Here is a 12,969-nt window from a genome sequence, read left to right on the forward strand (position 1 = left end):
AGGGGGGAGGGGAGCACACAGGTACAGTACGCTTAGGAACAATTTTTTTTATCAACCATCTTATTGTCCAGCAAAGTGCGTGAGTGACCTTTTTCCCCCACGGAACGGGTGTACCCTTTGACGTATCTTTGTGATCTGCCACTTTCCCCGCTACCTTGAAACACACACTCCAAGGGCTCAAGGCGAACCTTGGTCGCTGCATCAGTGCATCTAAGCTTAACTCTTGGCGCTGCCTGCCCTCCTGTAATGTCTGGTCTGTTCCCAATTCCATCCATGCTTCAGCTGCCCCTAAACCCTTTTCATGCCTTCCCTGGTACCCACGCTTTGCTGTTTTGGTGCTGGTCTTCTCTTCCCAACATTGGTTATTGGACTACTTTGTATAGACACGGCACGAACCCCTCCTCTATCCACTTACCTTCGATGCCCTCCCCTAAGTGAACCTACCACTCTGGGTAAGGTCTGTCGGCTCAATGCCGCCGCCCCTTATGATGACTTGGATGAGACACAGTGAATGGAGCGTTATTGCCGCACTTGCCAGCCTGCCACCAGAAGAGAAAGTGTGGATGGATGGATTATGGAGTCAGAGTACGTACCTCCTTCGGGGACGGGGACGGGGACGGGGACGGTGACTAAACCACCAGACACACAGTGCAAGACTGGCCCTGTACCTGAATTGAAGACTCCATATTACACGCCATTCCCTTTTACTCTAATGCTTTGCTTTTGCTTTGCTTGCTACTTGTTGCTTTTGGCTTGTCTCTTTTCGTGATGTCAAAATGCCCATGCTTTTTGATTTCTCCCTTCTGCTTTTACTTCTGCACAGTAGAGAAACTCCACCACCTCTTCTTTTCCTTCCCTTCTCCCCCACCTCCCATTTCCCTTCTTCATCTTTTGCCTCCTTTTTGCTTTTGCCCTTTTGGTCATTGGCTTTTTATTTTGTCCTCTCCTTTGCCTTGTGGCTGTAGTCGTCGCCTTTCCGCGTCAACCCTCATTTTATATGAGCACTTATTGTAATTGCCTGTCTCATGCGCGTGTACGAAGGAAGGAGTACACTACCTTAGAAAGTTCTCACTGCCTATCTACCACCCTGACGGTACTCACGAATAGACTAACCGCGCTACTCCAGTTCTATGCAGATTAGAGACACCGATTGACATTTACAGATTACATTCCTAAAAACATGTTGCAGAACTGTGGAAAAGCAAAAGCTTACCACAGAGTACTGTACACCTCTAAAAGAGTAGTAATCATCTTTCTTCTACCGTATGTGCGTACGTGCATTGACACACATGATTGTGGTTTCCCCCTCTCCCCTTCTCAATGCCGGAGTTTCAGATCTTTTGCCGCTACCCCTGCTTTCTTCATCATTTGTTTGTCCTTTATGGTAACAAATTTCCAGATCCTACAAAGTAGTTTTGAACGTGATCTCATCATACTCCCTAACGCTGGGCGTGCGATTGGTTTTGTGTGCTCCGTATGAATTGATGAATGTATGTAGTCTTCTTAGAACTCGGGGGAAGGGGGGCGGGTGGAGGGCGTGATTGACGCGTGTTTCGAATGAGGGTTTTTGCTGCATTGTGTTTCGTTAGATTGTTTTGAAGGAGGGACTCGGGAGGGTTGATGCCCGGGTATCAGATTTACTCGGGCGAGTAGCCAACGAGAGATGCTATGCCATGCCACCATTCAATGCAAAAATAGAAATCTATGAACGCTAAGATTGAAGAAGGAGAGAGCGAGATTTGAACTAGAGAGTAGGTTAGATTTGAAAAAGATCTCTTAGTCATGAGCGATGTAGAGAGAGGAAAAAGAAGCAAGAACCAAAAAAGGACCAAGATGGAAATTCAGATTAGAAAAACAAAAATGGGTCGAAAGAGGGAAAGGCGAAAAATGGAAAATGATTGGAAGTGGAAAAAGCAGAGAAAGAAAAAAAAAAAAAAGGACAAAACAGAAAGAAGGAAATGAGAAGTTGCAAAAAGGAAAGTCGAGAGGAACCAAAAACAAAAATCATTAATTTCTTTTTTCTTTTTCTTTTGCCTTTTTTGGCTCTCCTCCACCCCCCCTCTCCCCTCTCCTCTCCCGCTCAAACAAATCCCAAAGGAAATAAGAAGAAAAAAGGAAAACAAAAATCCAGGGAAAAGAAAAATAAGGAAGACCCATCCAAAACCTTGAGAGTCACCCGAGGAACTGGTTCCCATTTGGAGATTTCCCTTTTCCCACTTTTTCCTCTACTGTACGGAGTAGTAAGTGAACTAAACTAATACTAAACTAATTTCTGCCACTAGAATAACTACACTAATCAATTACGACTAGCACTAATTCATTGCTTTTTCTCTTTTGGCACATATGTTTTCAATGTCTTCAATTTAATTTAACCCATGTTTTTTTTTTTTTTTCAACATTTCAACATTGGCGCCGTTTCGAAGCCTAAGAGGCCCAAAGGAACGATCTGCAACCGTCCCCGACGGGACGTCGTCAGTGGCACTAAACCCATCACCAACACGGCAACGCCAGGGCTTCCTTTCGTCCCTGCGGTCCATCCTCATGCTGAGATCCTGTATTTGTTCATAAGCTTCGCCGATCCCCTTCGGGCCCTTCCCCAGACTGTCTTTCCTTCTTCCTATCTGTCGGGTCCTCGATTATAATATTCCTGTCTCTGTCTCAGTCTCAGAACCAAATATCTCCTCGACTATTTACACAGCTGCCTCCCCCCTGCGCATCTTTCTTCCATTCTATACATTAAAGCGCGGATCCCTTCCTACCACCTACCGTTTCCTCTTCCAACACATTACTCTTCTTGTGTTGATCATCTTTCACCCTCGATTCTCTATACCTGATCTTCCTGATTCACCTCTCCTCCTTCCTTCCTTCCAACCAAATCGCACGCGCGCAGTTGCTTGCTCTCTGTTTGTTGTGTCCCTACTTTCCTAGGGATACTCCGATCGTCACCGTCAACCACGCTACCTCTCTTCAACGATCAGCTTCCGCTACGCGCGATCACCACTATTCTCCATGACGATGGTCATTGAAAACCAAAACCGCCAATACGGCGGGATGGGCTTTGATAGTGTCTATCAACACAACATCCACCACACCCCTCCTCAATTCACCGATCCATGGGCCGCCGCTCAAACAACCTCCCACTCCAACCCTCCCGTATATGCGACAGCCCTGGCACCCAGCCCGATTGGCCTCAACCATGTCAAGCAGGAAGAAGTGAGCCGCCCGGCGGCGATGTCGATGTCATATTCTAGCATCCCCGTTTCCGCTCCGTCCATGGTTGCCGGAAGCAACTATTCCACTGCCACTGCCACAAGCTACCCCGGACCGGAGATGATGGGATTGTCGCACGATATCCCACGCACATCGTTCGAGCAAGCTCCCGCTTACACCACAGCTTCCCCCATGACCAGCTATGCGCCAGCCAGCTATGCACCTTTGAGCTACGCTCCCCACATGCACCAAGACCGACGGATATCCCATGCGTAAGATACCCCTTCAATGCGCAGCTGCTCAGAGCACCTGGAATGAGGAAACGAATATATGCTGACAGTCATTTTCGCTTTACAGTGATGCTCGCGTCAGTCAATCGCATCCTGCTTCTGCCCCGACTTTCGGTGACGCTCTGGATGCTAGCCGGGGAATGGTCGCGCTTAGCCAGGATTTGACGCCCCGCAACATCTATGGTCCTCGCAGTGCGCGAGGCTCCGGCGACTCCTATGGCTTCCCCTCGACTCACTCTTCGGGATCTTCGATCTCCTCCGCTAGCAACTACCCTTACTACAGTGCCTCGGTGGCATCTGTGGAATCTTCGGTTACCGATTATAGCTCGACCACCTCGGAATCCTACGAGAACGGTCATTTGTCGCGGACCCTTCCGCGCCCATCGAACCTTTTGACGGGAAGCGCACCTCCCGGACCTCAGTCCATGATGAGTCAGTTTAGCTCCAAGATGCCGTCCAACACACAGAAGAAGCACAAGTGCAAGGTGTGTGACAAGCGGTTCACCCGCCCGTCGTCGCTTCAGACCCATATGTATAGCCACACTGGCGAAAAGCGTAAGTTCCAGACCGAATCTGTCGAACGTGGTTTTCTGTGAAACTAACAGCATGGGATCTAGCATTTGCATGTGACGTGGAAGGCTGTGGTCGCCACTTCTCGGTTGTCTCCAACCTGCGTCGACACAAGAAGGTTCACAAAGGAGAAAAGGAGGGCGGATCCGGCGACGACGAGGAGTAAATTCAATGACCCTCCTTGTCCACGTCGAACGCCTCTCTCATCCCTCTCACAGCGAAGAGGGGCGAATTCAACATTTCATCTCTACGTCGTGCGATGATCACATTGTGCGACGCGGCCTGTCTCAATGATGGGGCCTCCTCCTTTGTACAACAGCATCATTTCCTCCACCATTTTCTCTTTCCCGACTCGCCCGACGTGGCTGAGTGTTGATACCCCGTTTATATTTTCTCTTTTTCTTACTGTTTATTTCCCCCGTTATATCTTTTCCCTTCTATCTTATATCCCCAAGGACAAGCAGGACATGGTACAACGGCTTGGGTGGGTTGTTCGTGATGTCTTGAATACCCAGAGTTATGACCATAGAGGTACCGGTTGTTTTGTCTTCATTGTCTTTTTTTTTTTTTTTTCTTGTTTCCTTTGTCATCTCTGTTAGACTGGGGAGTTGGTCATTTTTTTTCTCTACATCTGGCATGATTTCTTACTCCGATACCAAGTGGGAAGTGGTTGATTTGTTGCGCGTTTCCAGGGCATGATATGAAATGCGGGAGGAAATGTTCACACAGCAGGGCTGTTTGACCGGGTTCGGATTTGTTTTCTACTTGTCTTTTGCCTGCCTTTTTTCATACGGCTGTCTGTCCTCTATCATAAGATGGTGGGGCTTGACAATGGGGTTCATCTGGAATTCTTCGACGGGGGTTACCTTACAAAAAGGCGGCGCACTCTTCCAGTGTTCTGACATGCGAGTGCTTGGCTGATATATACCCTGTTGCAATTTGGGCGGAGCATGGATTGGGCAGTGGCAGGTGGTTTTGCATTTTTATTTTTATTTTTTTTTCCAGTTTTACTTTCCTTTGTCATGGTCCAGATTTGGTTGGAAACATATACATTTAGAGACACAAGCAACAGTGTCACCCACGGTCGCTACATACATTAATTGTCTAATAAAGATTTGACATCAACCTTTGAAATTTGTGTTAAGCTCAAGTACAGCTCTGAGGGCAAGAATGGTAGATGTGTTGTGGAGTACTGGTAGTCCTGTCCATTGGGTGTGCTGTGCTGTGCTTTATGTGCTTTCAGGTTCCGGGTACTTTGTTTTGGCTGGCTTGCTTGCTTGAAAAGCCCATCGAAAACTTGAACATCCCACTACTATGTGCCTCATCAGAGAAGGCATTCTACCTAGAGTTATCTTCCCACCCCCCCGAGCTTCTATACTCTCCAACCCGAGAAAAGTCAGGTGGAAAGTAAGGAACCAAATCCCACCCACCACCACCGCCGCCACCCGCAACTCTCAAACTCCCTCCCCCCCGGGGCGCGCCTCATTTTCATGCACGGCACACTTTCCTCCTCTAACTCGCCTACCCTTACCTTACCCTATACACCCCCCCCCGGGAGTCGCCTTACAGGCTACAGCTACAGCTACAGCACGATAGACTCTTCCCGCGTGCGCCTGACAAACCATTTTCCTTTCGCAACTATCCACTCGTTGTGGTTTGTATCGGTCTTAGTGCACTAGGGAAAGGGAAGTGGGAATCTCTATGCTCGTGTATTAGGATTCTTGATGTGATGCAATAGTCTGGGTTGCACTTTGTTTGTTTAGGGTTGTTGGTGAGTGGGTGGGTGTGTGCTCCCTGGGGGAGGAGCTTTTCTGCTTCTCGCAGGTGGTCACTGAAGTTTCATTGCAGACTGCGCACGGCACAACAACCCCTCACTGGGATACTGGGTATATGGTACATGCCTGTGCGAAACAGCGACATATCCGTTCAGATCAGTATCTCTGTGCTATGCACTGAATAAAGCTATAGCTAATATCGGAACCCCGAGTTCACGCCCATCAGCCGCCCCTGATATCTCTCCATAACCTCCCCCAGCTTCACCATCACCCCCGCAGCCAACGTCCGCACCTGCTCGCGGGGATCGCTCGTGTCTTGCACGGCGGGCGTCCGGTCGAAGACCTCCCCGACCCAGTCGCGGAGCTCGACGACCTGCGTCGCAAACTCGGTGACAAGCCGCTCTTCGCCGGTCGTGCCGGCGGCGACGTTCAGATCGACGACAGCCAGGAAGAGCGAGAGGAGGGCGGAGAGGATGCTTGGGTCTTCGGCGAGAGGGCGGCCGTGGAGCGAGAGCAAGAATTTCAGGGTTTCTCCCGTCAAATTGGGTAGGTACGGCGTGTGGGGGCCCATGGTTGAGAGGACGAGGGTCAGCGTTTGGATGAACAGGCATAGGAGATGCGGCACGTAGAAGGGGTTGTACGAGGGAGCAGTGGATCTAGCAAGCAGAGAATAAGAATAAGTCAGTGTGCGTTCAGGTTCCAGGCTGGAGATGGGGAAGGGCTTACGAGCCGAACTGCATCATCATCACTTCGAAACGCCCCTTGAGGGGATAGAAGAACCCTTGTGCCAACACCTTGTACAGATCCTTGACAGTCGACTTCTGCCGCTGCGCTTCACGTTGCTGGCGTCTCTTTTCGACCTCCATGCGCGAAGAAAACGTGCGCACCTTGAGGGCGCTGGGTCCAGACAAAGAGTCTTCAGCATGAGCTGCGAGCGGCTCTAGCGAAGCGCGCGCCATTGATTTGGTCAGGCCCGCGATGGGTGACACCGTCGAGTAGAAGGCTTCCAGGCTGCTTGGTAGCTTCTTCGATGGGAAAGAGGCATCTGGCATGGCTGGAAGACCAAGGGTTTTTGCATCGGCTTCGCCGTTACCAGCTAGCTCGCGAGCACTTAGGCCGAGCGCGGTCAGTACAGCAGAGCGCTGCGGTTGAGAAAGGTCTCCATCGAAGAATAGCGCTGCGAACCAGTGACCCATTTTCAGTGGCTGAGAGACGATCAACGCGATCATGCTTTGGAGCTGGTACTCGTGGAGCCTGGGAAGCTTCCCCTGTTCCTGCAGGCTTACCATCACAAGAGCCAGCTCTTCGATATTCTCAGCAAGCTCGGTACCGAATCCAGTCTTGCGTCGTATCAGGGAAGGGGCGGTGGAGACGGCCAATTCGAAACGTTCGACATTCTCGGTGTCTCTTAAGAAGGTGATTAGATCGCGAATGTACCTACAAAACAAATTAGTTGTGTTGTGGCGAGGGCTTGCTTCATGAGCTTACACAGGTGCTGTGGGCTTATTCCGCTGAACCAGTGTCGGATCTTCGTCGTCATCGGAGAAATCCTCATCGGGTTTCTCGTAAGGAATAAGATCATCGTCCTCGGATTCTTCTTCGGAGTCCTCGATCTCTTCGATCGCAACAATCTTGGCCGTTCTTGTGTTGGCTTTCTTCGAGGGCGCTGCCCCCTTAATGGTAGAGACTTTCTGCGCAGGCGTCCGTTGTGTTGACGGTGTGGACCCCTTGAGAAGCTTGATCGACTCAGGGGATCCTACATTGTCCTGTAAATTGAGCAAGCTCAAATACCACTTTGCCTCATCACCTTCCATTTCTTCAAGGTCAAACTTCATGCCCTTGCCGGCTGGTTCAATCAGTTGCGATATCGCTGTACCAATGAGCATCCCGAGAAAACGCGCTCGCCCAGAAGAGGCTGCCAGACGGTTCGATACAGTGTTGAGGAATATCCCAGACCGACCCACACGCATCACCTCCAGCGGGTCAGTTTGTTGCAGATATCCACAAGTCAGAAGAATAACTTGGGTGTTTGCTGAGATTCGTCAGTGAGAGGACTGGACTGGAGGTTCAGGGGCACAGTACCCTCCTGACATCTGATCGGGGCATGTTGAATGTAGAGCTTGTCCCCGGACTGATCGAGGCTCTTAGTAACCAAAGAAACCATCAAATCTCAAGAACATATGTCAGTCAGTATAGAGGCAGATGAACTTTCTCATGATCTCTCTCACCTGTCGCATGGGCAAAGCTTGCCAGCAGTGCACGGCGTAGCTCGATCGTATGTATGGAGCCGCCCTGGCCTTTCGACAGCCAATCGATAATCTGTGCCTGTACTTGCGGCCTATCCTTCGTGATAAGGGAGCATAAGGCTGCAACAGCGCCAATCACTTCTTGCGAAACAGTCTGTGTCTCACCAGGGATGCTTGATGAGAAATGCTTCTTCTCAATGTCTCTGAATATGGCTTCTATGATTGCAATTTGCTCATTCGGTCGGAGATGGTCGAAAAGAGTGTAATACTGTTGATAGTCTGCTTCGATTACAAGAAGTCCCAGATAGATCTCCCGAACCAGATGATCTAGACATCATGTTAACATCGAAGATAATGTCAGAGCAGAGCATCTTACCAGTGTACCCAAGACTCAACGACCGTCCGGTCAAAGTAGCCACGGCTTTACACGCCCCCTCATTATCAAGAGGCAACTTTGAAGCCATGTAACATATATTTGTGCCGAGCCAGTAGGCATACCTGGGCCCTTCTCCCACCCAGGACAAAGAGTTGACCCCATCGAGGTCTTTAATCAGTGAAATCGCTTCCGCAGCCGTTGAGAGGATCCTACTAGCAGCAACGTGGGAGAGTAATTCCCTCCATGCCGCTTGCTTCTGAGCTGGATTACGATAGAGACCTTCGATATCGGTATACAGACGGTACATCAGATCATTGGGCTCCAGTAGAGCACATATCACTGACAGGATGCCTCTAGCCTGGAGCTGATGGCCCGATGCACTCGCTTCCTGAGCAGATGACCGACAGGCGGTGATGAGAGAGCGAAGCTGGGTCAATAAGCAACTAATACCTGCAACGTTACTTAGACATCTTAACACGGCCGCACGTAGCTTGGAGCTCGATCTCGACCTTCGGGACTCCGCGTGGACTGCATCCCAATGATCCGGAAGAGTAACGGTGACCAGAACATTGAGGATCTGCGCTGTTTTGGGACCTGGGACCCGAATATCAAAGTCGTTCAGCGTCGCTGTCTTACTTGCCGGGTCAAGGATTGCCAGGGCGTGTGCGAGTTGGTCCTGGTCGGGCTTGGACTTCAAGAGCGCTAGTATATCCTCAGGTGACGAGACGTCCCGATTAAGTTCGGATACAATACGCTTCTCGGGGATGACATCAGGAGATGACGACTCGGCAGCAGCTGAGATGAGCGTCTCTCGATCCGGCGTGACCGTCTTCACGACTGTGAGAAGACTGTCCATGTCATGAGTGGATGAAGTCGTCAATTCGGCTCGTGGCGTAGACAAGCAAAATTACTGAAGGTGGAAGGAGTTTGTATGGGCGATGCCATGTCACGTGAGGCGGCGTGTTGTATTCGGATTCCGGTCCCTCTAACAATCGAGGATTCAACTCCAAGTTGCTTGCCCCTCGTCACTAGCGAATTTCTTGTGGTCTCATCATCCACCGTATTGCAAGAGCAGCTACGGAAGGTCGGGGAATCTGAAGCACAAGCTGGCTATACCATTTAGTTTGCGTTCATTCCAGCGGTCGGAAAGCGACAGATCAGTTGTATCTCGGTTGTACCGGTGAGATACACGCGCCCCCGAAACCTGGAACATCAGCGGTTCCAGTGTGCAATCCTTAGCTTTTTCATAACACCATCTCACCAAAATGGTCGCTATAGACCAAAAGCTTCGATGGTAAAGTTCTTTGGCCCGGCGGATCACGAGCACAGATGCTGAACCCGTCCAGGAAGCACTTATACAATGTCTTAACGAGGTCCGGCCCATTCAGTGACGAGGACTGGGTTCCTGGGCCAGAGACGATAAGCACGCTAGAATCATCCAAGATCTTGTGAGTATCAACATTTATCCCAACCGTGCTTTTACTAACAGGGAATAGAGTCATGTAAGCTCAGAAACAATCATCAGCGACTTGATAAGAGCTGACCGGGACCGTCCATAGAGGTGCTGGAGGCCTAGGGTGTGAGATCCTGAAGAACCTGGCCTTATCAGGCTTCAGAGACATTCACGTCATCGACATGGGTAAGTTACCCTTCATGCCCGCGCTCGACATGAACATCAGCTAATCAACCAGGACAGACACAATTGATATCTCCAACCTCAACCGTCAGTTCTTGTTCCGTCAATCTGACATTGGCAAGCCCAAAGCCGAGGTTGCGGCTGCGTTTGTGGAGAGACGTGTCAAAGGCGTGAAGATCACCCCTTATGTCGGCAAGATCCAAGACAAAGACGAAGACTACTACATGCAATTCAAGATCGTTGTTTGCGGCCTTGACAGCATCGAAGCCCGACGTTGGATCAACTCGACCCTGGTCGGCATGGTTGATTTTGACAACCCGGAGAGCCTGAAGCCCCTCATCGATGGCGGAACCGAAGGTAAGTGTGCCCCTTGATGTCTCCCAGACAGACACAGATACACACACAGCGGAGGCTCATTATCAGGAAAACAGGGTTCAAGGGCCAAGCGCGCGTGATTCTGCCGACGCTCTCCTCCTGCATCGAGTGTCAGCTGGACATGCACGCGCCCCGACCGGCGGTGCCGCTGTGCACCATCGCCACAATCCCGCGCCAGCCCCAGCACTGCATTGAATGGGCCCATCAGATCGCCTGGCAGGAGCAGCGCAAGGACGACACCTTCGACAGCGACGACCTGGAGCACATCGGCTGGATCTATAATGCGGCGCTGGCGCGAGCCCGCCAGTTCCAGATTCCCGGCGTCACCTTCCAGATGACCCAGGGCGTGGTGAAGAACATCATCCCGGCCATCGCCTCGACTAACGCCGTCATCGCCGCCGCCACCACCTCCGAGGCCCTAAAGATCGCCACCTCGTGCAACCCGTACCTGGAGAACTACATGATGTACGCCGGCGAGGAGGGCGTCTACACGTACACCTTCGAGGCGGAGAAGAAACCCGACTGCCCCGTCTGCGGCAACCTCGCGCGCGCGATGACCGTCGATCCGAACATGACGCTGGAGGCCTTCATCGAGGCGCTGGGCGAGCGACCCGAGGCGCAGCTGAAGAAGCCCAGCATGCGCACGGAGGAGAAGACCCTCTACCAGCGCTTCCCGCCGCAGTTGGAGGAGCAGACCCGGTCCAATTTGAAGCTCAAGCTCAGCGATCTGATCGCGGATGGCCAGGAGATCGCAGTCAGTGACCCGGCCTATACCATCGATTTCCGGTACAGGCTGGATTTCAGCTAAGCCGAGAGCGCACACCATAAGCTGCGGATACGGGAATACATAGTGCAGATGCACTAGTTTAGCTTTTACGAAGAATACACGATTCTCCAAAGATGAGCCATGTCAAGAAGTAGTAGGAGTCAAATCTGCTTTTTTTCTATCTCAAAGATGTTTCCCTGTCCGGACTCCCGGCAAGTTGTAAAGAAGGTTTGTGTGAACCAACCTTTTTCGTAAAATGTACAAACGCAGAAATAAGAAAGCACAAGACAAGAACAAAAAAGTAGAAATCCAACGCCTGGCCAATGCATTATATAGCTTCAAATCATTTTAGGTGGGGGGAGGAAGGGCAACGAGGAGAACCGAATTTAGCGCGCCAGGTCAACGAGACCCCGCTTCCATCTCGCGCATTTCAGCTTCAGCACCTTCACGCTCTCCAGGAACAGCACGTCGCTGTCAAACTGGCCCACGCTCTCCACGTTGAAGATGAAGTGATCACGGACGCGACCGAGCTTCACCTTGCCCTGGAACTCTTCGTGTCTGAGACACTCGCGGCTGACGGTGTCCTTGAAGGCATCGCGCACGACGGCCTTCATCTCGCCCTCGTGACCCTCGTACCCGCTTCCCTTCTGCGAAGCCTCCTCGCGGGTGACCTGCTCCAAGCCGATGACCCCGGCGGGGAAGCACTTTACGAACTTGCGCGCATCCTCGCCGACGATGGGGCGCAGAATCTTGATGTCGGGCAGGAGACGGTACGAGGCGGTCGCGACGGGGGAGAACTTGGCGTGGTCGGCGCCGATGCCCTTGATGACGTGCAGCTCCATGTCGATCTTCTGGCCGGGGCGCAGCTTGGCGATCAGGATGTCCGGGTTGACGGGCTGGATGGCGGCGTCGTCCACGAAGAATTGGTCCTGCCGACCAACCGGGTGGAAGGTGATGTCCCGGGCGTAGACGTGGGCGTGCTTGTAGAGCTTGCGGGGGTCGTCCTCCCCGTTGGCCGCGTGGGGGTTCTTCTCACACTTGACATCCAGGCGCAGGACGATGGTGTTGAAGTCGCTCGGGGTGCTGCCGCCCTCCGGGTCGTCCTCGGTCGGCTTCTTGAACCACCGCATCCAGTTGATGCCCTCCACGGAGCCCTTGAGAGGGATCAAACCCAGCCGCTGCGCGAGCACCTCGTCCTGGATGACGGAGGTGTTGTTGTGGACGAAGACGAATTCGATGGCGATGCTGGGCACCTCGGCCATGAGGATGCGGCGGAAGGCATTGGCAATCGAGGCGTCGACGCCGACCAGCGAGAAGGAAGCTTCGAATTGCTCGTTCCGGTGAAACTCGACGTTGAAGTTCTATTGAGTGAGGGTTAGATATGTAAGCGCATGCGCGCAAAAGACAATTGACAGGGAGGAAGCTGGGCGGAGTTTGAACTTGACATACATCACGGAATTTTTGCAAGTTCCATTCGTGCGACTCGCCAGGCCAGTGACCGGGGAAATCTGTCGAGGCGAAGTTGGAGACGGTTTCGGGATTGATGTCGACAATCTGGGATCGCAATTAGAATAAAGCGTCGGAGAAGCTGTTGGAAGCAAGAGCAGAGAAGCCAAACATACCCGTCTGCGTTGGAGTTCCTCCTGCGAAGCGATGAGTGGTGCCATGATGGGCGAGAAAAGTGGGGGAATGAAGAAGGTGACGGAGGGACAATGATTTGAAGCG

General features: G+C 51.7%; 4 protein-coding genes across 4 annotated transcripts; 2 read left to right on the plus strand and 2 right to left on the minus strand.

The window, feature by feature from the left end:
• Window positions 1-2,514: 2,514 nt before the first annotated feature.
• BO82DRAFT_347440 (C2H2-type zinc finger protein) lies at window positions 2,515-4,650 on the plus strand. The gene is made up of 3 exons (XM_025633788.1): window positions 2,515-3,482; window positions 3,568-4,055; window positions 4,118-4,650. The coding sequence occupies exons 1-3, from the start codon at window positions 3,010-3,012 to the stop codon at window positions 4,234-4,236; spliced, it is 1,080 nt and encodes a 359-aa protein (XP_025486438.1). The 5' UTR covers window positions 2,515-3,009; the 3' UTR covers window positions 4,237-4,650.
• A 1,134-nt stretch (window positions 4,651-5,784) lies between these two features.
• BO82DRAFT_347443 (telomere length regulation TEL2 family protein) lies at window positions 5,785-9,483 on the minus strand. The gene is made up of 6 exons (XM_025633789.1): window positions 8,468-9,483; window positions 8,074-8,418; window positions 7,928-8,014; window positions 7,334-7,877; window positions 6,572-7,282; window positions 5,785-6,501 (listed from the first exon to the last, which is right to left on the minus strand). Exons 1-6 carry the CDS (start codon window positions 9,321-9,323, stop codon window positions 6,039-6,041), a joined length of 3,006 nt encoding a protein of 1,001 aa, XP_025486439.1. The 5' UTR covers window positions 9,324-9,483; the 3' UTR covers window positions 5,785-6,038.
• Window positions 9,484-9,732: 249 nt separating this feature from the next.
• Window positions 9,733-11,286, plus strand: BO82DRAFT_378941 (NEDD8-activating protein UBA3; the record flags this gene model as incomplete). Its single annotated transcript, XM_025637661.1, has 5 exons — window positions 9,733-9,761; window positions 9,814-9,915; window positions 10,027-10,106; window positions 10,164-10,460; window positions 10,535-11,286. 5 exons carry the CDS (start codon window positions 9,733-9,735, stop codon window positions 11,284-11,286), a joined length of 1,260 nt encoding a protein of 419 aa, XP_025486440.1.
• Window positions 11,287-11,400: 114 nt separating this feature from the next.
• Window positions 11,401-12,967, minus strand: BO82DRAFT_436766 (DNA-directed RNA polymerase core subunit RPC40). The gene is made up of 3 exons (XM_025641140.1): window positions 12,867-12,967; window positions 12,694-12,798; window positions 11,401-12,605 (listed from the first exon to the last, which is right to left on the minus strand). The coding sequence occupies exons 1-3, from the start codon at window positions 12,909-12,911 to the stop codon at window positions 11,631-11,633; spliced, it is 1,125 nt and encodes a 374-aa protein (XP_025486441.1). The 5' UTR covers window positions 12,912-12,967; the 3' UTR covers window positions 11,401-11,630.
• Window positions 12,968-12,969: the final 2 nt, after the last annotated feature.

The sequence above is a fragment of the Aspergillus uvarum genome, assembly GCF_003184745.1.
Source record: "Aspergillus uvarum CBS 121591 unplaced genomic scaffold BO82scaffold_89, whole genome shotgun sequence".
In the NCBI taxonomy this organism is placed as follows: Eukaryota; Fungi; Ascomycota; class Eurotiomycetes; order Eurotiales; family Aspergillaceae; genus Aspergillus; species Aspergillus uvarum.